General features: G+C 41.8%; 1 protein-coding gene across 7 annotated transcripts in view; it reads right to left on the bottom strand.

Annotated features, from left to right (window-relative positions):
* Positions 1-25,623, bottom strand: part of srgap2 (SLIT-ROBO Rho GTPase activating protein 2) — a 49,515-nt gene that overhangs the window by 18,784 nt on the left and 5,108 nt on the right. For 4 of the 7 annotated variants that reach the window (XM_067504337.1, XM_067504339.1, XM_067504341.1 and 1 more), the window contains exon 2: positions 3,050-3,242. In XM_067504337.1, coding sequence (XP_067360438.1) covers positions 3,050-3,242 — 193 coding nt within the window. Of the gene's footprint in view, positions 1-3,049; positions 3,243-4,143; positions 4,305-5,193; positions 5,216-14,473; positions 14,601-25,623 lie in introns of those variants that run through there. The other 3 variants (XM_067504342.1, XM_067504343.1, XM_067504340.1) reach the window with 3 other exon arrangements.

The raw sequence follows: 25,623 nt of genomic DNA, 5'->3' as shown, positions 1-25,623 counted from the left end.
TACAGCTAACACTAACTGAGCAGTTCAACACTGCTTTAACTAATGTTTAATTAGTTAGTTTAATGTTGGAACCCAATGCTTCAAATGCACTTTTTTTCATTCAGGATTAGGAAACGGGTCTGGGTGCATAATATGTAACATACGTTTACATACAAGTAGAGGAGAGGTGATAATTATCCGCATTTCTAGTTATCCTAACACTGAGATACAGTTCAAATTAGGGATGTCCCGATGTCACTTTTTCCCCAGACTGAGTACAAGAACTTACATTTGAATACAAGTACTAAACTGTTTCCCCTAATATGACTTGCTGGACAGTAAAACCACACACGAGAGCACACACCTGACAAATGTAAGTTCTGAGGCAGACAACCCCACAACTTGTTGTTCAACCAAAACAAAAATGGCGGTGAATAGCATTGAATAAATGGGAGCAACTATTGTAAAATCAACAAAAAGGAGAAAAAAGACAAACAAAGCACAGATTTGAGGTGAAATCCTGGATGGCGCGTCACTGTCAACACAGCCTGTAGATACTATAGAGGAAACGACTGACTTTGTAAATGTCGATAATGTCATTCACAAATTTTAAACATATGAGTATGACTGTAAGTAACTGGAACTTAAGACTTTAGCAGAACAGAGCCTGACTGTGCTTTACTTCTATAAACATCAATTATCTTAAAACAGCTTCAAATCAGAGATTTGTCCACCTCTGCCTACCTGTTCAACCAAGGTGACCTTAACGCAGCATCAGGTGTGACATCTGAGATGTTTTATATCATGCCGAGAGTCCAAATGCTTTTTCCTGTTGTTAAAGGCTGCCTTCCTATCCGTAGTTTACGTAGTTGCATTACATTTACATTTAGTCATTTAGCATACGCTTTTATCCAAAGCAGCTTACAAGTGAGGTACGGGTGAGGCATTACGTGTAAATTAGATTTTATCAAGAATAATTCCAGACTTATTCTACTTTAATATTTTCTTCTATTATTTTTAACAGATTTAGTCAGTTATAAACAGCAGCTTGGGGAACTGATCTGAAATAATAATTTATAAAAAACAATCACAATCTTTCCAAACTTAACTTCAAATGTGTGTATTTTTTGGTTTTAAATGAGTTGATAAAGGTTTTTTTTAAAACCATTGTTTATCAAGTGTTTCTAATTTGTTGTAATGATACAGTCTTATGTAAAGTCTGACTCAATTCCAGTTTGAAGTTTGAATGAATCCTAGTGCTACAGGAAGTTTGACACAGCTTTAATTCTGAGTAAATTATTTAAAATCAACCTTAGATACCTTTTTTTAAGCTCCATAACCACTGTAAAAGGGCAAGTAGGAAAAAGCACTGCAAGAATTTAAATGGATACAGCAACCACACATGTAAAATAAAATAAAATAAAAAAATCCTTGAGGTCACATGTGGTCGTATGATCCCAAATACCACATTGAAATAAAGTGTAGCTGTAACCATGTGTTGGGTCTACAGCTTATTAGGAGACTGGACTAATATTTAGCATAAGCGCAAGCTTTGAATTAGTGTGCAACTTGTGAGGGCTTTTCCATGTGACCAACTGCCTTTCAGCTCCAGAACATGCACACACACACACACACACACACACACACACACACGCGCACACACACTATGCTTAAACCCTATATCCCTTCACCACTGCTGTACACAGTCGGCCAAATAACAGGAATACCACGGGTCTCCGCGGAATTAACACGCAACTCTCACACCCCACATTGCTTGGAGTACCATCAATGCTTGGTACACACACACACACAAATCCACACACATCCCGGAAAATAGCTGAGATTCCAGCGTGGCACCCGGACTGAGCAGCAGCAGATGCAGGGAAACTGTTAACTATACAGATGTTGGAAGAAGAGAAAAGCAATAGAAGAGCAGCAAGAGTAAAGTGAACACTTGTCAGTAGGAGAATTTTATCGTTATGGCTTTATCACATATGGATTGACAGATTAAAGAGACCTGCTCTAGCAGCTACAGTAGCCGACGTGCTCAGCTACCAATTTTATTCGGTCTTTTTCCTCTCTCTTCTCTCCCGCTCTCTTTCCCTCCCCCAATAAGTAACACAGGGGAACACACAGACAACTGCCTCTGTATTGATCTGAGCTGGAGGGTGTGTGTGTGTGTGTCTGTGTATGTGTGAGTGAGGGGTTTGTCCTCGTGGCTAGAATTGGGTTTCGTTTAGAGAACCTATTGATTTCTTTTAGTCTGGCCCTGCATGTGTGAAGCACAGATGTGAGTATGCCCCCAGCAGAAAATATGCATTTTTTTTTCTTCAAAACTGTGTGAGTCAGAGAGGAAAAGAGGAAGGTGGCTGAGGAGTAGGTCATGGTTTAAAGGAAATTATATGGAGAGAGAAAATAGACAAACTGAACGGCACAGTTCTCAACAGTTTTAATCATTTTGAAAGATCATCTATAATATTTTGTAGAATAAAAAATAACATTTGATATATGAAGAAAATAAATATGTTACTGTTACTGTGTGGAACATCTTCATTAATTCTCTCTCCTAATTAACTTCACGAACAAACAGTAACATAAACCCTAGTGCAATGTCCCAAATATGCGAATGAGCTTGTGCGTGTAGCAATCGCTCTGTCCAGAATCGTTTGGAGGATTAAAAAGGATCGACTAGGCAGTTTAATTGCTTCTATATTGCATTAAGATGCTCATTTCTGTTTTGTGTGGATCAAACTGCCAAGCAGAGACTGATGTAAGTTAGTATTTTAAAAGGTACAAAGTAAGATTTGTTGGCATCAATCTTTTTATTTTCTTGCTTCTCTCTGCTTCTCTTTTCTCAGGAAGGAAGTCACCAGTTTCTGCAACACATTATACTGTTTGAAAGGCTAAATAAGGAATCTGGGTGATGATTAATCTTTTCGTTTCGTTTGGAAAGTTTAAACAAAACTCTAACAGCTGTCATAAGCACTTAAAGCTAAATGCATGCAGCATTGTAACAACCTGCAGCCCAGTAAGTTGCATTTTGTGTCTGTACTCTATTAGTTTGTCATACTTGAGTAGATGGTCCTTGGTACTGCGTGTCTTGGTGAGAAATCTCTCGGCCAGCTTCTCCAGGTTGCGGCTGTAGTCCATCTCAATCTCTGCCTTCTTCCTGAAGAAGTCCTGCAGGTCCTGAAGCAGCTGCACCCTCAGCTCACACTGCTGGTCCAAACACTTGAGCTGTTCTACCAGCTGGGCACGGATCTCTGCCAGGGTGAGAGAAAGACACCATCAGAGTCTGACTTCTTTGTTCACCTTATTATGGCATGAATGACCCAGATGTAGGACCATCTTACACAGAATGTTTCTTGCCCCCAAACTAAAATAAAAAAAAAAAACATCTTTGCTCAAATAATGTCATCTGCATGCATTTAGCCATTCAAGTTTGTTGAAAGCTACATGCATTACTGTTGCCAGTACAGCACTATCATTAAGATACCTGCCACAAAAATGTGTAAGATGTTAACATATTTCCAGCTGATAGATGTATAGGGATTCAGTTAAAAACACCTGGCAGATCCTGACACATCAGCCTGGAGCCTTGGCTGGATTCCATCCCCCTCCCACCAGTCTGCAAGGCATAGACCGCTGTGTATACATGTGCATCATCATGTTTATATACGTGTGCATTTGTGTGCATGACAGGCTATCCTCTTCCACACACAGATCTCCAGAGGCAATCATTTATCCCTGCTTATCACTTTTCATTTTCCGTCTGCCACCTTCCCCCTCTCACTCTTCCATGCTGCTCTCCAGTCTGGCCTCAAATTAATAGCATGCACTCAGTGCAGACACACTCAGTAACGATATTCAATCACCGGCTACAAAAAAGTCCTCTGGAGAGTCCTGCCCATTGCAGTTATAGACCGGAACACACAAAGTCTCCAAAGCGGCTGTAGCACACACATACTGTACACAGGATCGTGATAAGCTGGATCAGTGTTGACTGCTGACAAATTAATGCTATGCTCTCATAGCTCCCTGCCAATGTGAAGCTAATCATACATCTTTTAAAATAATTAAAAAACAACACACACACATGCACACACACATCCAACCGTCACACTTAGCAGCTCTACCATGACCCATCCAGTATAACTTTCTTACCTTTGCAACGCTGGCTGTAGAGAAAGCGGATAGTTTTGGCCTCCATGCTGGTTTCAGTGCAGTCTAGACTCCCCCCCACCAATCACACACACACTCTTACATGCAGGCAGTGTCAGTCGTCTGTCTGACAATAACTGTTGACGCTGCCTTTGTGTTTAACAGCTGAGAGTGCAGTTTCTCATTACCACAAAGAGAAGTGGGATATCTAAATGCTTCTGTGAGCAGCCTGCTCCTCCCCCGTCTCTCACTTCTCTCTTGTAAATGCCGACCTAAACATTGTGCCAGCGGCTGTAATGGCTCACAGTCATTCTTCGCTGAAGACTGGTGCTTAGAAGTATGGTGGCATTATGACACTATGGTGCAAACGATCACATACACAACAAATAAATGCATACACACAGTCTGTGTCTGTGCTAATGAGCTGTTGTGAAAATTTGCTTTGACAACATAGGTTACGGTCTGTGTGTGTGTGTGTGTGTGTGTGTGTGTGTGTGTGTGTGTGTGTGTGTGTGTGTGATTTACTCATCACACAGCAATGTCAATGATGGGGAGTGAGTCAGTGTCCCGCCTCTCAAGGCTGTGAAAAAGCTCAAGATGGCAGCCCCGTAATTAGAAGACCCAAGACAACAACACACAACACATGCAGAAACACCTCCGCTGAAAACAAGAGCTCTCATCCATGAATAGTGTCCAAAGGTGATAGAAAATCCACGTTAAGCAGCAGGGAGAACACATGAGGGGCAGAGAATACGTAGAGAGTAAAGGAGACAACAGCCCCATATGACCTCAATGTTTCAAATACTGGTAAAACTTATTTATTAGAGGGACAAGACCATGAGCAACAAAAACCCTCTTCAGTTGCATTTGGGATAAAAAGTATATACAGACAAAATTTACAAAAAACTGTGCCTCTCTAACCCAATCAAAGCTAACCATGAGCCCATTATCCTGTACCCTGTTGATACTGGCTGCAAAACTGAAGTTTGCTGATTGTTCGTCCATCTTTAAAATCATTAGGCACCATTATCATCAACAGGAGAGGAGTTTTACCTCAGAGACAGGGAGCTTGTTGTACAAAAGCGGAAAAAGCCATCATAAATGAGCGGTGCACGTCTTCCCTTCAGTCCCATCCCTGTTACACTCATAACAAGTGAAAACTGGAATGTGACGCCTCCGCCCCCTCCAGACAGCCCGGTCACATTTTCCAGGCAGATTAGAGCAGGTCTTGTCATCTGGCTCTGAGATTCCACTTTACTGATGCTCTCCTCAGTTGTCCCGCCATCCTCCTCCTCCACCACCTCTCTTGTCTGTAGCGCTGAGGGCTGTCTGGCTCTGTCTGCACGAGCCTTGTCCATACAGTTTTTACTTTGCCAGTTTTACCACACCACCAGCAAATAGGAAACAACTCAGCAGAGGGAGGATTAGAAACTCTTTCTATCCCAGAGATTTTCAAGTGTGTGTTTGAAGCCTGTTTGCATACCGTGCTTGTCTGCCGACAGATGTTTCAAACCTTTTGTAACAGTACCTCCAGCTAACAGAGGTCACTCGCTTCTTAGTGGCAAAGATCTGCCATCATTCACCTACAGAAACTGATCAAGCAGACAAATCTAGAACTTTAAACTATTTCCCCAATCTAGATTTGTTTAGTTTGAGGTTACTTCCCCGGTGTGCAGTCGATACAAACAAAGTCACACATACACACCACAAATGGCAATTTCTCCCAATAACATATCGTGCACAGTTCCATGTAAAATGAATCCTAATCACTGATCTGAGATTGTTTTCCTCCTGCTATTATGACTCTTTCACGTCACAGAGGTCACCTGCTGGTTTTGGCACTCAGTGATGGTAAAGGGATGGTGACATAATTCAGTAAAATGAATGCATCCTTAATATCTCTCCGATTAGAAAAAGAGTGAGTTGACAAACCAGCAGAAAATAAAAGGAATCTGATGAGTGTGATGTCTCAAGACTTTTTACTAACACCTGTCCCTCCTCCTCATCTATTATCCATTAGTTTGCTCATCAGGACCCAAGAAAAGGCAAAAATAGACGATGGGGACAGTGTAACCACGCTAGAATGACATGACCACCATGGCCAACGCCTGCTGTTAATTTTACAGTGGGCTGAGGCAGAAGGCAGCTGGTCTGGATTGCCTCAAATCAAACCAGACTCAGACACGTTTATGGATACAAATGTGTGGATGGATCCTCAGAAGGAAATAAAACACTGAAACATTGCCAAAAGGCAAACCACGCTGTCATATAATACGTCCTGTTTGGCAATCGCATTGTAGAACACAAATGTCATGTTTTTCTTGCAACTTTGCCTTTTGTGGCTTAAGTTTGTTTTTGCAGCCAACATACCACCAGCGTCAGGCTGTTTTGTTGGGATCTGAAGTGAAGGTTGCCCTGAATGCTTTTTTAAACTGGCCTAGATACAGGAGCCACACACATACTGCTACAAGCACTCATTATACCTGAAAAAACCCTGGGCTAAAGGCAAATGGCACACACATATACACTTCTAGCAGTTCACAGCAACACACCAGGAGCCCAAGCTGTCACTTTGAGCTGTTTTGACGGCAGCTATCCACTCCGCTCCTGGAAGCCCCACCCCAGTACTGTATTATTGGACTGTGCTTGCACACGCCGAAACACACAGCTACACACATGGAAACTGTCTACAACTAGATGTGAAGAATGTTTGAGATAGTGAGAGAGAGGATACAAAAAAAAACCCTCAACAGAAGATCAATAAATCGGCAGATGACAACTCAGTTCATTTAAAATCTCATTTCAGTGTACTGTAATTTTTCACTTTGAGTGTTAATTTTGAGGTTTAGTTTTGACCGGCTTTCCTATTGATAGTAAAATTAATGGAGTTAACAGTGCAGCACACTGGGATAGCTAATATTGGTATCCCTTATTAGTGAAAGTGAAGTCACATTAATATTCTCCTTCGACAGTACTGAAGCAACTGAAACACTTCAACAGTTGTTTGCATCACTGAAATACAAATTAAATTAAAGTTAAGTATAATTTCCAAGGTGCATTTGACTTAATCCATTAAACACAAGCTCTCTTTACCAGGTAAAGGTAAAAGTATACACAGTGGGAACAAGAGAACACAAACACACTCACACACATACCAACTAACTAGTTCTAAGAAATGTAAGTCATCCAACAAGGAGAAGCACAATATTACCCATTATTTTTGTTCTGTTTGTGTTCCGTGTGTACGTGCAAGTACATGTGCACACTGTGTTTATGCAGTAAGGCCTAGTCTTTGTTGCTCCAGGGGCTGATACTGCAGTACAGAGCAGAGGAGGGGGAGCAGAAGGGGGTGGTAATGGTTTTGAGTTGTACCACTATGAGCGCATGCCATTGTCCTTAGAAGAATGAAAGAAAGAGAGAAAAGGAGAAAGAAAAGAAAGCAGTGTAAAGGATGAGTGGGGGGAGGGAGGGAGGGGTGGGGGGTGGCACTGCGTCATAGTGAATAATATATCCATTCATCCTGGTACTCACAGGAAGAGTGGACAGAGAGACAGGAAGTCAGTTGGACCATTTTGTTGCCAGTAGGGAGCACACGGGAGGGGAGGGTCCTACTAAAACAACTGCAGGAAGCTAGTGTGTGTGTGTGTGTGTGTGTATGGAGCAGGATGGAGGATTAGACTGATATGTGTGTGTCTTTTTCTCCAAATTAAAGGGCCTCAAGAAAAAACAGGCAGCTGTAGAGTTGACCGACATCACCCTTCAAACCTGAAACTGGGCAGGAATATAGGAAAGACAAGAGAGACTGCAGGAAAGTGGGCCAGGGGGTTGCTGGGTTGAAGGGAGAGGTGTGTGTGTGTGTGTGTGTGTGTGTGTGTGTGTGTGTGTGTGTGTGTGTGTGTGTGTGTGTGTGTGTGTGTGTGTGTGTGTGTGTGTGTGTGTGTGTGTGAGTGAGAGAGAGAGTAGGGAGTCTGGAGCCTCAGGTTGCAGGTACAGTAGTATTTCTAATATGATTCTTCAACAGGGTGGAATCTATTAGTTCCAGACATGCCTGCCTAATAATGCTTCACTGTACACATGCACACACATATGCATGAGTGAGTGTGGAGAGGAGTAGAGGAAAAGATAGAGTTACACTGCAGTAAGTGTTGGAGGGAGAACTATTGCAGGAATGGAAAGATTCCAACCAATGTCATTTCCTTGGGTCTGAACATTTAGAAACACACACACACACTCACACAAAAACTTATATAGGCATATCCTCTCTCACCCAGAGCTTAAAACCTTTAGGAAAAGCAGTGTCGTCCTTAAAGATGTAAGTTAATGAGCTTAGTGACTTTTAGACATGGAAAACCCCTGCTGGAGCCAAACCATGGTAATGCTGCTCTGCATGGTAGAGGAAAGGGAGAAATAAAAGCTACTCTGTGCTATAGCTTGGCAGACGTATGTCAAGAACAGGTGATTTCTGAGGGTAACAGTAAAATTTATAGGCTTTTCTCAGGTACTTTATACATTTTACTTTTGACCCAAATCAACAATTGAATGATGCTTTTAGTAAAGGACGAAAACCAAACATACACACAAAGAAACAAAACTTGCCACAAGGTGCAGGCCTCCCCACATTTAAACAGTAGTTACAGAGTAGTAAATGCAGGGAATAAACCTGGATTTTAGATGAGAGAAGCAGCTCTACTTTTGTGGTGAACTGCCAAATATACAGCTGTGTTATAATAAATAACAAAATAAAAATGCATGACGCATTACAACTGCAGAACAATTTCTGTGACATTGAGTGACATTGTTTTTGGAAAGGTTCAGGCATTCATAATATAATTTTTTTATCTATTGTGCTAGATGTTCACTTTTTTTTTTTAACTGTTCCTGGCAAATGATAATTGGTCTCGTTAATATATCTTGCAGTGTGTGGTGGAACTCCACTACTTTCCTTACTGCAACCTTTTAAGTGGGGGAGGAGGCAGGAGGAGAAAGAGACTGGGCTGAGTAAGAAAGGGAGGTGACGGGGAAGGAGAGTTGGAGAAATAGTGGGGGGTCGTACTCAGCAAGGGTACATTCCTTAGCACTGCTCCGCAGCGCTCTGGTCAGACCAGGAAGTCATTAACCCTTTACTAGCCAGCCAACTCTATCTCTATGGTCTATGCAATGCAGGCTCTCGTCAGGGTTCCTTGGCACTGCATGAGCTCAGAGCCCAGGTCAAGGGTCAGGGGTCGCAACGCTAAAGGAGGCGGTCAGTCTCCCACGTCCACCAACTGGTGGAAAACACCTCTAACAATACAACTGTCAGTTTCGGGTCCGTCTACTGCTAAAGGAGTTCTAACTTCTTCTGGATCCTGAATCTACTCATCTATCACATCAGCATCCTGTTTAAAGCAAACGGGATCATTTTGGGCATACTCTTTGCTTCTTACCACAAAATACACATTCCTACAGGCTCAATTTCTAACAATCACATGCTCTGATTCCTTTCGTATGGTGGCACACAGCAGGCTGGAAGGCTTGCAAATTGGGGGCTGGGGTCTCTATGCATAATGAATTAGTCTGCTAATCAAAAGTTAACTAGCTCCTCACCCATTTACAACCCTTGTCTGCTTTACTAACCCAGTCTGGAAAGAAGCTGTAAGTAGGGGGAGGCATCTCATACAGAGGCAGACAGTGGGGATAGATGAAAGGATTTCAGCTGAGATGCTTGCTGCACCCATTTTCAGTACTAGGAATTGATATACAAGATTATAGATGCAATAACCTTAAAATATTTAACACCTTTACTTCATAAAATATAAATATATTTTTTTACTCTATAGCGTAATTGATAAAATAATTTGATTTGACTGTTTCCACACTCCTTCATCAAATAACCTTGCCCTTGTATGGATTCGTTTGAGTATGTGTGGTTGTGTGTGCGTGTGTGTGTAGTTCAGTCTCCAGAGTGCCATCCACCTGGTGTCACCTCTATTTCCTGTCTCCACCGGACACAGCCATCTGGGCCTCAGTCTGTTCCAACAGCCCTCATCTCTCCCTCTTCATCTCACAACTCTTCAACTCACTGTCTCTCTCTCTCTGTCTCTCTCTCTCTCTCACACACACACACACCATGTGCTGTAGGGATGCAAATCTTGACTGTACAGTGATCTACACCATCTGTCTGAGGAGGTATGGACAAAAACACACACACAAACATATACCATCCTGGGCCAGTATGAACGACAAAAAACTGAGCTGTCCCACTGAGTGTGCATGTGGGTGTGTATAAGTACGTATACTCTTTCCAGTGTTTCCAAATGGCCAGTGCATAACACCCCCCCTTAATCAGCTTAGCAGCCAGTCAGGGGATTTGACTAATCCACAACATAAGCATGGGAAGGAGCCCGCTGAGTGTGTCTGTGTGAGTGGTCCATCTGACAGTGTCTGAAGTAAGTTAAATCAACCTCGACAGTCTCGGACAGCACTCTCTCTAAGAAAAAAGCATTAAAATAATGATCCAAGATCCAGTGAGCGATGGATAGGTGTGGACTCTTTCATGTGCAGACACATCATCGGGTGGGTACTAGCAGGTTGACACATTCCTGCGACGCTGTGTGTAATAAATTCATGCTCTGATTAAACAGTCAACAATTCTTATTTTTTCCTTCATCGTTCTCACACTACTTTTAGTATTAGATTCGTTTGGCACTGCAGCATCAATTCACAGTTAGCTCAAGGGATTTGGGTGTTCACGTACGTAACACACCCTCCCCCGAAGGAAGCACCATTGTTTTGAAGACCAGCCCAATGTGTAATAGTAATTGTTGTGATTGGCAGCATCTGTCACAGAGCGCAGAGCGCGTGCACACACAGTGTGGAAACGATGTTTAGTATAATACATGTGTACATGATTGGTATGTATCTGCCAACACAGATAGCTCTTATCCCTGCATTCCAAGACACGTCAGCGGTATGCCAAAATGGCAAAGATGGAGATAGAGAACGTAGTGAGAGTTGAGAAGATAGGGCAGACATCAACATCGCACGTTAAAGGCAGCATCTGCAGATGGTTGCTGATCCCTGTCTGAATGCCAGTCGAAGTCAACATGGCTAAGAGAAAATAACAGGGAAATATGTTCCATCAGACAAAAGATGAGATACACAACAGGGGCCGATAGCATGAGATGGTATCACCGCCTCCACCTTTAGGTCAAATCTCTCTGCAGATACAACCTTCTACCCAGATGAGAGGAGGAGAGGGCCGGGGGAGGGGGGGGGGGACTTAATAGGGCATGTGCAGAAAATACAGTGATGCAGTGAAGGAGTGCCAGACACATGCAGCTCCAGCCCACTTTAGCAACATCTGCTGACACAGTGTTCTTGTGGTAGATTCAAGGATAGCTGTACAATATTTGTATTACTGCGGAAACAATGAATTACAAAACAAATTAGTCATGCAACTGATAATTAGCAATTCTGATAATTAGCATTTCTCCTTATAGTTAAATCAATCGTTGGTAATGTAAACAGCAATAATACAAACCTGAAAAACCTGCCTGTCTGTTCTAAGAAAAGATTACATTTACAACAAAGCTCTTAAGGAAAGGTTACATTGTAGGCGAAAACTGTATGTTATAATTAGAGAACAGTGTGTGATGCAAAGCATTTGGCTCTCATCCTGTCATCACTAAAAGCAGAAAAAGCTGAATCAGGATCAACCTATGCAGCAAATGCAATCACACCCCCCACCCTCCTGCGTTGACTGCACCCTTCTTTCCAACTCACTGCTCCAGAGGTATAACTCATTCTCGCGCTGTCATCTGTACATGTGCATGTAATGTATGTGTGTGTTTGCACACTACGGAGAAGTCCTTGCGTAGTAATGACTTATGCAGAGGCACAGCTCAGAGAGTACAGGCTACCCGCAGTAACAAGCTGACCAATGAAATATGGTTGCAATTTCAACAAGGCGGCAGTCTGTCACACTTTCACAGATACCAAAACCTGGATATGTGAGACGCAGTGCAATGTGCATTTAAAATGATCAAAGCCCCACCCTACCTGCCCCTCGCCCTGTGGAGAACAGAGCATTGCAATACAGGAAAACTGAGCAACCAGGGGCTTACAGAGTCATGAGAATGATTCCAGTGCTGTTAGGCTGATTATATAGGCAAATGTGGCTAAGGAGGTAGAGCAGTCATCAACCGATCCCAGGATTGTTGGATCCATTCCCGGCTCGTGTTGAGATGTCCTTAAGCAAGACACTGAACCCCAAAGTAGCTGCTCCCGCTGAGTGTAGGCCAGCTACATAGCATTGGTGCATCCCCCATCGGTGTGTAAGTGTCTGTGTGTGTGATTGTGACTGTGAATGGTTAAATGAGAAGCAGTGCAAAGCGCTTTGGGCATCGATAGAAAAGTAGAAAAGTGTTATATGGGTGCAGACCATTACCCACAGGGATTTTTTCAGTGATTTTCACATTCACCCAGCTAGTTAAACTTGTCCTAACATCCAACTGCATAGACACCCAGCTATTTGTCTGCTTGCTGCAGAGAGAGAGAGAGAGAGAAAAATTGGCTAAACACCATGAATAGGCTCCCAGTGAGGAGCACAACTCCACGCCTCACAGCAAACGACCACAACAGGATTTTGTTGAACTATACGAAAACAACTCTGAGAACATAGCTGGGGGAAAGACTCTTTTTGCTCCTCCGAGTCTGTTTCTTTGCAGCACTGTTCAATCTTGAGCTGGCTTTAAATTTGTCATAATAAGTAAACAATTTGTCTTTCACAAGGTGCATCAACAAGGGGAGGAGATGATTTCCTTTCTGTTTTCTTAAATGTTGTGACTAAGCACTTCAGTTAAAGGGATGCCCCAGTGAGGAGGAGAAGAAGTATCCTGGGATGATAACTTGGCTGATACCGACGCAGCATTCCGTCACTATTGGTCAATGACAAAAACTGATTATATTTTTCCCCATCAACAGAAATTAAAATGGAAAGATCGAGAAAACTAAATTAGAACACACTTTTTTTATACAAACAACTGAATATTTTATTGTTGTGGTGGAAAAGGCAACATGAAATGGCCTTCACATATAAATGCTTACAAAACACACTTATTTATTTATTTATTTATTTATTTTGTCCTTTCGGCTTATCCTGTGAGTTCGGGGCCGCCACAGCGGATCATTGTCCGCATGTTGATTTGGCACAGTTTTTACGCCGGATGCCCTTCCTGATGCAACCCTCCCCAATTTCTACTGGGCTTGGACTGGCATTGCACAGCTGGGGATGGGAGTGGGCTGTTAGGGGTTCAGTGTCTTGCCCAGAGACACTTCGACATATAGCCAGGGCCGGGGATCCAACCACTCACCCTATCGTCCGTGGACGACTGCCCTGAGCTAGAAACACACTTATTACAAACAGAAAATAAAAATGCTTGTTTTTCTGCTTTAGTTTACAGTATATAGTTATACTGCAGGTCCATTCAATCTCTTTGTCTTTTCTTTAGTAGCAGAGTATTAAGAGAGGGGTTAAGATAACAATGAATGTGAATGTTATCACAGTAATTCTGAAACAAAAGTAGTAGTAGTAGAAGTGTCAAGTGAGTTTATGTGCAGCTGTGCATTACTCTCATTGACTTTGTGGCTTCAAGGTATAATAAAAAAACTGTCAAAATGAGCTTATAGAGAATATGAAAGGTCATTCATTTCAACCGGCTTAATATGACAGTCAAACAGATTACACTAATACTACTTGAAATCACTCATTGCATTTATCCTTTTGTTTCTAAATATAAGTAGCATATTCATGTATAACATACATACATTGGTAAAAAATGTGAACAAGTGCGACAAGTTAAAACTGGGCTGGTTTTGTGTTCAAAAATGCAAAATGCTGCTAATACATTTAGTGATTTAGAATTTAAGCATAAAGGAGTCTGGTGTTTTCTAATTCCTTTAACGGATGAGCTTCAGCACAGAGGCACAATTTAAAACTTCATTAGGGCATATCAGCGTTTACCCATTCAATGAGTAGTGTGACATCACCCAAATAGGAAAATATGCTAAAGTCCTGGAACTTGCAAGACCCAACCAGTAGTATGAAAAATAAAATGGGACACTGTTATGCTTTTCACACTTTACTAATCTGTGACGGCTTGGAGCCAGGAAAACATCAGTAAAAAGTACAAAACCAGATATGCGGAGAGTTTACATGTTTGGTTTTAGATAAAAGAGGTAAAGCTGTGTTTGCATGATCACTGTTCTGCATAATTAATTTGTAAGTAGGCAACTGATGCTATGTGTTGCACTGGAGACTCCTGTAAAGCAGATGTATGAATGGGCGAACACTTACTTCGTTGTTGGGATATATCAGACTAAATTAATCTTCGTGTAGGAGGGCAAGTCAGGGTCAGAGTGAGCTCACTGGCCAAAGAGATCTCTACGTCCTTGCATAGTATGGTGTTACCAACTGCGAGATTCTGCAGTGGAGAACACAAACTTAAGCATTTAGAAAGTAATGAGACTAACCACACTCAGGTTTAGCTTATCTAAAGACTGATTGAGAGGATACTTTAAGGATCTGTTTTCAAACCACTGCAGCGTGACGAACACTCATCTGAGTTCAGCCCGAGGCTGTTGTGACACAGAATGAATGCAGCCGTTGTGCTACACACAAACACACATACACGCTATTGTTGCGCTCTCTCACACGTAACTGCCTAGTTCGCGAAAATTACATACCACTCACATGATTGTCCCTACAGCTCAGATATCACCATCTAATGGGTCACAACAAGCATCTTCGCAGGCTAATGATCAGCACAGTAACCGCTCTCTTAATGGCTGCAGCCTGACTCACACTGGGACAGATTTCACTAACATGCCACAGGCTGAACAAACTGAATGTTAGGCTAACATTTCCCCTTACATTTATATTGAATGACAGTATCAAGTTGATGACATGGGGTGAAATCATCAAGTGTTTAGTAGTTATGATCAACACCATTTGCTATCACTCTCTGCAGACTATATATTAACTTGTGTTTTTGAGCCAATTCTGCCAGTTACTCCCTAAACACAAAGAGAAGGAAGCTATTGCAGCCATGACTGACTTCTGGAGTTGTCAAATCCTGCCTCAAAGGAGTATAACCTGCTGAGCAGTGTTTTTTGCCAGTATGTATTATTCAAACAGGACTTCCTGGTTCATTTCTCATTTTCTTACTAATATCATCAATGACACCCACACAGCTACTTGTATTTGTTTGACACAGAGCCAGTAAGTCAGCTGATTAAGGAGAAGTTATCAAGCAAGGAAACCTGTCTATAAACTTCAGTGACAGCTAACGAGCATGTGTTTAAACATTGATGAGGAAGAAGCTGAACAGAAAGTGCCTCAGCTTTGACCTCAGTCTGAAAATGGGTCAGTGATTAGACGAAGTATGAAAGTATTAGATTGAAAAGACTATAGAGTCCTTATCCTGACAACCCTATGGTGGACATCACATCTAATTCCTGGTGCCCAAATCTCTTTGAAGGCCAGCTGATACATACAACCCATAAGTGTACACGTGACATACTGTAAATGTTGTCATCTGTCCCAAGTCTGTTTCTACACTATGCCCTCACACTATCCACAGCAGGCCTCTTTGCTCTTTGACGTCGTGGCAGCTTCCTGTACACAGGAATGGACTGCCTTCATACAAAGACAATACACCTCTCTAAGGAGCAGAGAGTGAAACACAGGGTTTTAATGACTCTACACAGAATGTGTGTCCTATTTCGTGTGTGTCAGAGAGAGGGCACGTCAGAAGCGGTGCAACACAATGGAGAGCTGCAGTGTGGGTGGCCACACCCTTTCCTCCTAGCTCCCCTCCACGGCCTCTTCTCCAGCCCCTCAAAACAACCTCAAGATATAAAAAGAAAGGGGACAGAGAAGGAAGAAGGGTGGGTACATACACAGGCACATCAAGAATCAAGTCCTTGATGTGAGGAAGAAACTCAATACAGCAAAAGAGCTGGAAGAAAATCAAAAACATATGAAAAGTGCCATAAAATGTGAAACATAACTGAGTGGAGAGAGAAAAAAACTGCACGGACTGGGGAGGGGGTTAAAAGAAACAAAATGGGGCCATAAAAATATCAAGAGAGTGATACAGTCCTGGTCAATCTGTAGAAATGAGAAAAGCAGCAATGCTGTGTGTGTGTCATTGTTGTTCGTGTGTTGCTGAATTATTGATGCTCCCTCTGAAGTTTAGAAAAGTAAGATAATTCTATGGTTAATGGATATGCAGGTAACCGATGGTAGCAGGTACAGGTAAACAAAGAGCACATGTGACCAGATGGTAGCCCCATCCCCAAATAGAAACAGCATGATTTATATTCATATTCTCAATTAGCAAACTTTGCATCCAGTCAATTTTGACAAGATTAGATCAGATGTGTGGGTTAGAGCCGTCTAAACTTGTAAAATACCTAAACGTTTGCTGTTAATGGCTTAAGGCAATCACTGGAGCTTCTTAACATCTGAGTTAACGTTTGCAAATCATCATGCCTGCTTACATGGAGCATGGTGTCCATGGAGGGAGCTGCTCTCAGAAAAGCCACACACCCTGAAAATAGATATCTGAGCTAAAGCGGTTCTGAGAAGAAGAACGCCACAAAATTCTTCCTGAGGATTGTGCAGGTCTGATCCACAGCTAATGGAAGCACTAAGGTTTTAGCCACTGAAGTTTGTTCAGCCAGTTCAAATCCAAGGATTCACTTACTTAGTTCACCAGTGCTTTAAATGATGAAAATATGTTCAATAAAGAGGATTATAATAATTTGTGGATTATTAGCTTCGGCACATTGTATGTTGTGTAAATTAGATTACAAAAATAAATGTGCTTTAATGCATTTTATGACTAATGCAGACCAGGCTATAGTTATTATTCTATTATACGGTTCACAGTCTTTATTGACCACTATGTGTATGTGCATATATGTGTGTGTGTGTGTGTGTGTGTGTTTGTGTGTCATCCCAATTGACAGTAGGCTTGAGAGTTCTGGGCAAAGAGTCTGTGGCTGGCAGGGGAGAGAAGAGGTCAAGGGTCATGGCAGACCAGAGAGAGACATGTGGCCCACACCTGTTTGAAACTTGCCTCAGTAAATCCTTAGTCAGACACAAAGTAAAGTGAGATGGTCATTAGTGCTATTTATTGTTTAGGTATTCTCTCACTACAAAGAAATCTCTCCTTTATCCGTTTCCTGCCTGTTTTCCTCTCTGACTGCCTCGCCTTCTATCCGCAGAGGAAGCCCGTTTGATCTAGCAGAGTCCCACTGTTCTGACTCTGCTGCTCCCAGACATCAGGCGAACACTCCTATTTCACTCAGTAAACACGAGCGCTCCCTCTTTTTCTTTCTGTGCTCCTACTTCACAAAGTAAGGAAAATCACAGATTCTCACTCTTTCCCCTCCATGCTAGAAATCAGAGACATTCTCCCTGTTGTACAGAAGACAGCAAAGTTATTCATGAATTCAAAATGGCCTTGATACGGTAGAATGCTTGGTGAGACCAGCTGGTCTGTGTGCATATGGACCATGTAGAATGTAAGCTATGACAGCGATTTTCACTCAAAAAGGACAGTGGACATCATTGTCAGCCCCCCAACAAGAGCAACACAATGGAGAGGGATACAGCCAGGGACCTGACTCACACATACTGTAAGCCTTCCTGGCCATAATCATTAACAAAGACACAGAAAACAATGGCCATTAAATGTCAATGTGTTTTGAAGAGATACAATAGCTGCTTAAATAGAAGGCAGCATACAAAAAAATTGCAAGTTTGTTTTTCTAAACATGTGTGTTTTTTTGCTCATAATAACTATATTCCCATATTAAATATTACTTTCAGTAGTCTCTGACCAGGAGAAACAGCTATTCAACAACTATTTTGTTGGATACTACATAAAGGACAAACAAGGCAAACTTGGACTTTGCAGTGAGTGGGAACTCAAATCCCATTTTATTGCCATTTTATTTTATTACTAAGATTTTCAGCAGTAAGCATCGACGATAATTAGACTTTTTCATATTGCATCTCTTTAAAATTCTGTCCATCGTTGGGATCTTTCCTACAAGATTTAAATAATGTTCGTGATTCACATAAAACAATACAGCCTTGGAGTTGATGGAAAGGACAAAATACAGTGCATGTTCATAATGTGGTATTATTTTGAATGTATTTTCTCTTTTGTTCTCTTTAATAAAAAACAGTGAGACATGATAACTCCTAAAAGCCCATTGTTTGTTTGGCTTCACAGAGTAGCTTCTTAGAGCAGTCAAAGCAAAAGGTCTGCACGCCACCACTGGGATCTAACCAGAAATCTTCCATTAATTCCTCTGGGATTAAAATGCATTTGCCATAACCACCAGTGATAATGCACACTGACGGAAAAATGAACGTACAAAACAAATGGAGCCAACGGTGGGAATCTATCACTCCAGAGTGGGAAGCCCAGAGGGAATACCACCAGCACATGACAAGAGCACCACTCACACTCAGCCACTAAGCGTGCTGCCTCCCACTGCAACCTTAACACAGAGAATGTCTGTGTGCATGTACATGTGTGTTATGGACAGCAACCTTTAGGATACAGCTCTGCGTTCAGAGAAAAAGAAATCACAGACAGAAAAACAGGGGAAGAGACGAGATCAGGGGGAAAGTGTCCGAAAAAAAGTGATGGGGGCCACCACAACATGCTTGTGTCACATGGCTATGCTACAAATGTGATGAGGTGATTGATGGGAAGGCCCTTTGTGCTAAAGGCCACTCCCCTTTACTCGTTCTCCTTCTCTTCCCCATCAACTTCTCCATAACTTCAATGCTCGAGGGTTTGAACAGGCACTGTGTTATTCAACTATCAGTCCAGCACCTTCTAACAAAGTGACAAGACAGACTGTCTTATTGCACACTGCCTATAATGTATGGAAAGCACTAGTCAGCTCTACATTATCCACTGTTCTGTTTCTGGCCCCTGCACAATAGGAATGAGTAGGGATGTATGTATAATGGGAGGGATGTTCCCTTTTCCACTTTGTTTGTAGCACATGGACTGAGTCGGAATGTAAAGGCAAGGGGGAAGGGGGCAGCAGGGGGAAGATGAGGGAAAAGGCAAAGGCAGTAATCTGAGAGGGGTATCCCACAGCGCAGACCAGCACATGCTCTATACCATCGGCTCTGGGCCCAGCACACAGTGAGAAAGACACTGGCAGAAGAGATGTTGTTTCAATCCCAGGCCTGAATTCATACTTTACTGAAAATACTTTGATGATGATACTAACGATGATGATGGCACTTGTCAAGGCCTGCGAAAGTAGCAGGTGGTTATACAGTCCTTGAAGCAGTGTAAGGATGTGAACCTTGACAAGGGCCAATGGTCTTGTAGGTTGGTTCTATCATCTGTAGTAGTCAGTACCAACCATGTAGCAACTAAAGATAATGGTAATGCAGAATCGTAGCTCAAGCTTGTGCATCAAGCTTTGATGCACACAAGGAGCAACCCAACAGAACAACTACTGTTGCACAAAATGCTGAAAAATATAAATGCTGGCCATGATCTAGAAGTGTGCATTGCAGCTTGCTGCGTATAGGTCTAACCTTAACTCACATCATTCGAATGGTTATATGGGGAAAAGATGAAAATATATCCTGCTGGTGCCAAATACCAGAGGATTCCTTCAGAGGGCCTGTGGAGTCCATGTCTCAGCAAGTTAAAGGTTTTTTTGGTTGGAGGGCTATGCAACATTGGGCTGACCATGGCCTTGCCACTTTTAAACATCAACTGAAGTTGCTGCTAGTGCACATTATGCATAAGAAATATGGCTATGGTCGTGACTCCATGTATTTGCCAAATGATATGTATATATCTGCATAAAAATATTACTGTGATTTCTTGTCAGTGATGATTAAATGCTGTTGGGTGACTATTCATTGAAGGCATAGTTCAGGATCTTCTAAGCTGGTCTCAACAAAAACTTAAGTGCCATTTATGTATATAGAACAGGCTGTTGGCTGTTAAAACTTTTTGTGTTTGAGATTGTTCCTTACCCAAGGCTAACATAGAAAGACAAAAGTCGTGGCTCATCTGTTGTTGTTCTGTTTACCAGTGTCGTTTAAAAGTAGTTAATGGAGTTGACTTGAAAGCAATTTTATACTTTCTAGATTCAGCATCAACAACAACTGATGAGGAGTAAGTGGAAAGAAATGTATTTTTTCCCCCTCAGCTTTGTACAAGGAACTTTATATTATGATAACCAGGATCAATTGGGATATTGGCTATAACTTTGTGTTCATTATTTTTTCTTACCTGCATTTTTCATCCATGTACTCTGGCTCATGTGTGCATAGTTTTCATGTGAAATCCCCTCCAAATCAAAGTTTGACACAGCTATGAGTTTGTACTTCATTTCTGATTCACTCTGTGATCATGCATTAACTTTGATAGATTCAGAATCTATGTAGCGCAAGGTGATGACTGAAGTTTCATGTGAAAGTCAGCTGAACTCTGAAGTGCATTTTAGGTGAAACAATGGCTCTATAAGACCATATGCATAAATATCACTGAAATGTTTACCAAGACCAGCTGGAAAGATCCTGAACCAATGCTTAAAACACTTAAACTCTGTCATGCTGCCTTGATCAATTAATCAATGTTTGACTAGAGGTCCAGTCAGTAAGCCTCCTGCAGTCAACCCATCTACAGACTGCAGTGTTTAAAATTTCAAGAGGCATGCAAGCACGCTGCAATGATGCAACTGCAGACTATTAGTAGCAAAGTGAGCCAATTCAAGAGTCAGTATTGTGACATGGTGTTAGTAAGACTAACGGGAGAGAGTGAATGTTTTGTCGTGTGAGTGTGCAGGATACACTGATCATCTTGAATGCCAAAACGATTCTTCAAGCATTTTTCATCAAACAGCATCACAGATATGAATGCTGTTTGACAGCATCACAGACTATCTGACATGAATAACCCCTAGATCGATTGAAACGCCCTTTTACACATGCTGACCATAAGTGCAGGAATCTTTTTATAAACAAACTTACAAACCCTCTATGTTTACTATAGTCCCAGCCTTTAATGAAATGCAAAACACCACTTTTGCATTTTTTTCAATGAAAGACACTAAAGACAATAGCACGCTGACTTCGGTATGTACATTTCTGTATTTGTTGATTCAATAGAACTGAACAAACATATTTCTACACAGTGTCAATGTACAGTATGAAGTATCACAAAGGTATGGAAAACTGCAAGGCTGCTATATTGAAAGACAGTGACTAATAAAGCGTTTGCTCGGCGTGTGAGTGATTATCTTGTGTATAATTAAGCACAATATAGACTATGCCATACTTGCTGCACAGGCCTGGTAGGTAAATGAAAGTATATTGTACAGTGACAAAACAAAAATGTGTACACTGTATCTGTTGTCATAGTTTATGGTTAAAATACAACCCTAGGACATGCCTAAACATGCACAAGTAAAGAGCACATAGGAGTACGTTCCCATTCTCACATGCACACACACACCCACACCCAACCACACACACACACCCACACCTCTTGGCCATGCTCAACCAGAGACAGAAGAGAGTCTGTTAACAGGCGCCTGTAAACCACTGAGATAAATATCAGGCCTCAGGTATGTGCTGCAACCTCTAGTTCCCTCCAACACAATGTCTGCTGCAGGTTAACCACAATATCAAGGTGGGTTCTTCTTCAAGGACATGTCAGTTGTGTATAAATACACATGTATATCACAGCATAAATGCAATCAGAAAAGTAAGTAAAGAGATATACTCACATTCTCACATACTCACAACACGTCTCAATGTGAAAACGGAGATTAGTGCATACATAATGCACATCCTGTGATAGGATTTTGACTCAAATTTTATTGATATTAAAAACAAAAGGAAAACAGACAGCACTAGCGGTTGTCTTCTGGCAACTCTTCACAGAAACTGATAAACCCATATATGTAGTTGCTTAAACACCAGAAATTAAATTCAGATCTAGATTACATAAATTCCTAATATAGTCTTGTTTCACCTCACTCCACCATTTACACACAATGTGCAGCGTCTATGTCAGTCTGTTGTGGCGACTGTTGCTCACATGTGAAAAACATTAGCTCAAATTAGCATCACTTTTAGATTTACTTAGACTTATGTTCAAACCAAGTTGTTTGTCAGAGGTAGAGAGAGAGTCTGAAACCTGTTCATGTCAAACACCACTACAGGTTTACCCTGTGTCACTGTCTTGCATACATGTCTGACATTTACCCTTCCTTGTTTTTGAAATATGTATGTCTGCATAACTGCGGCTCCGTTTCCTTCTGTCTAAACAGTGGGCTTCCTATCTTGAGTTATTCTACATGGAAAAGTGAAAACGTAGACAGCAGGACAGAGTTTAATCTCCATCTCCATTTCCTGCTGGTACAGAAGGGGCCAACAGTGACCTCAATGTGACCTCTAACTGAGGTCAATGTGTTTGGTGTACACAAACACCGCCCACATGGCCAACAAGCTGTTGATGTGGGTGTGTAGAGGTGGTGCATCTGGTTTGAGTGTAGAGAAAAGCGTAAGGAGGGGGGCCAGGGGCAAAGAAAGAACACCTGACTCTTACTATTTTCAGGATCAGAGAGCAAAAGATGCTCATCTTCAGGGCAGCTACCTACCCATACATGAATGAGTGTTGTTTTCATCCCAATTTTGTAGAAAAAAGGATGAATATGGGAAAGAAACTAAAGTATTCCCACACAAAATAGGTTTAAACTAAAGTTAGGACTCAGAACCCTTAACAAGCCTCTTTAAGCCTGCATATGAGCAGAAACAAACACTGGGAGAAACTGGGAGCAATCTGCACTAGGGCTCTGATGCTGGGAACAACAAAAATAGAACTGGTGCATCCACATAGCAACCAGAGGGAAGAACACTCTGTCCTCACACACATTTGTATTGAAGAAAAGAGGAGAGAAAAACGAGGGGCTGTGTGTGAGTGTGAAAGTGATGCAGATGCAGCTGAGAATAGGTGATGAATGGCTTCATTAAAACAGCATTAGCAGAGGTGTGAACCCAAATGGTGAGTGCCAGTGTGCTGTGGTTGCTCAGTTCCAACACACTTGTCACAATACTGAAATACTCTCCTTGATACCAGCAGAGCCCACCCATCCTCTTAAGACTCAATTACTACTCATTTGCAGTGTTTGATGTTAATGTGGGTTTAAAATGCAATCTCAGGCAACAAAAGTCAGGAATAAAATATCAATGAAAAGCCAAATTATTCTCAAGAAACAACTGCAAAAATGGATTATTCCTTCACTTAAAGAGCACCTCCCTTAATCTTCTTCAGATAAACAGAGGATACCACCTCACAATCTGATGGAGATGAGGAAACAGCAGTGACACCACAGAGAAGGAAAGTGATGAACAGAAAGAATAAGGGAGAGGAGAGCAAATAAGGAGAACAGGGATGCAAAGAAAGAAATCAAAGGAGACAAAACAGGACCCTGGTCTGAATGTTCAAAATGGAATCAAAGTATGTGACTGTGTATAGTGGTAACCTGATTAGCCAGACCCTACAGGGAAGACAAATCTACATTATTCCTCCTCATTTTCCCTCAGCTCCTCACAAACCCAGAAAAATGGGGGCAATTCAGTAACCCTAGCAACCAACTCTGCCTACGTGCAGAGAGAAGCTGCTGATGGAGGGGGGAAGGAGAGAGGAACAGGGAAACGGAGGTGGGGAAAGAAAAGACTAACACAAGTGCATACTGTACACACAATCATTGAATTGGGCCGATGGATCACACAGTCTAGTAGTAGCAGGGTTTCTTCCCTCCTTTATACCTCTCAAAAATAGACTTCTACTCAGGTTTCCCAGATCTCTCCTCCTCTTTTTCCTCTCTTTCCTCCCCCTTTTCCCTCCCTGATCAGCCTCCTTCCTTTTCTTCCTCCTGCTCTTCAGCCACGTATGAGGACTGTTCAAACACAACCTGTTTCCTCTAGCATCCCATGGGAGCATTGTCCAACCTTTCTACCGCTTGGTTTTCTCTCCTTCCTTTTTTGCCACCTCTCTCCTATGCATTTACAGCTCATGTCTGTTGTCCTATTGATTTTTTTACATGGGCATATGAGTGGGCTTTGTCTCTTTTCTGCCTAGCTTTGTATAGACCCCCCTGTTCTTAAAAGATATGCTCACATTTATACACACATACTCATACGAGGCCCACAAACATCCTCTCAGCTGCTTGTGAGTCAGTGTCCGGTGAAGAGACTCATACCAGCACACATGATATACGTGTGACATATGCTCACTGAAATCACAGAGTGATGATTATTTAGGCTGCCAATGGAGGCGTGTCTAAAATGGCCGTGTCACATGTCATCACAACTGACAGCCATCATGAAAGAAATGAAGGAGACAAGAAAAGAGAGGGGGGGGGGAGAGTTGAGTTGTGGACCAGCAATTTTCACAATGATCTATTTGTTCATTGGATGTGGGCTAAGAAAAAGAAAAAGATTGCAAGTGAGGGAGCAAATGTAGAAGATTGACAGATTGCGTTTGTGTGTGTGTCTGTGTAAGCGGGGTAGGTCAGAGCACAACTCTGGGTTTTACATTTTTACACACTCCCACCGGTTGCTCTGCTGTTGCTGTGTGTGTGTGTGTGTGTGTGTGTGTGTGTGTGTGTGTGTGTGTGTGTGTGTGTGTGTGTGTGTGTGTGTGTGTGTGTGTGACAGGTAAAGAAAGTGAAATCCAAACAAGGGAAAGGTCTCAACATGATCAATGAGGTCAGGTCACACAGACACAGACACACACACACACAGTGAGATAAAGAAAGAGATAGAAGGAGGGCCAGTGTGACCACATGTAATTTCATCAATCAACCATTATAATAAATTATTAGTTTAGCAAATCGTTAAGCAAAAACGCCCAAAATTCGCTGGTTCTTGCTGATCAATGGTGAGTGACTGTATATGTGTGAGTGACATGTATTTATACATCATGTATACATCAACAATCATTTCTCAGTTGAAATTCTAGAAAATTGAATCTTAAAAAACTTGATAATTAAATATTTTAATCAATATCACCTACCATTAACACCCCTCCACCAACACACACACAAAGATAAAATTATAATAGAAAAATAGTAACTTTTGCAGCACAAAACTGCTAAACCTTCAGCTTTCTTAGTGGAATGTTACAGTTGACATTATGCAAAAACACAAAGCAGTCTGTCAAGTTAGAGCCGTGTGTGTATGGGTGTCTGTTTTGCATGAACAAATATGACACAGTGTTGCAAAATGTCAGTACAAGAGGCAAACTATTGAAACATACATACAATCCAGGGTCATGTGGTTTACACACACTTGCAATCTTTTTCTCCACACCCACACACACGCTTCAGCATCTAAGCAGGAGCACCTGGAAAACGGAAGCGGGAGACTCCAAC

This window comes from Channa argus, chromosome 5 (assembly GCF_033026475.1).
Source record: "Channa argus isolate prfri chromosome 5, Channa argus male v1.0, whole genome shotgun sequence".
NCBI lineage: Eukaryota > Metazoa > Chordata > Actinopteri > Anabantiformes > Channidae > Channa > Channa argus.
The sequence above is the reverse complement of the archived record's forward strand: the minus strand, read 5'-3'. Positions and strand labels throughout refer to the sequence as shown.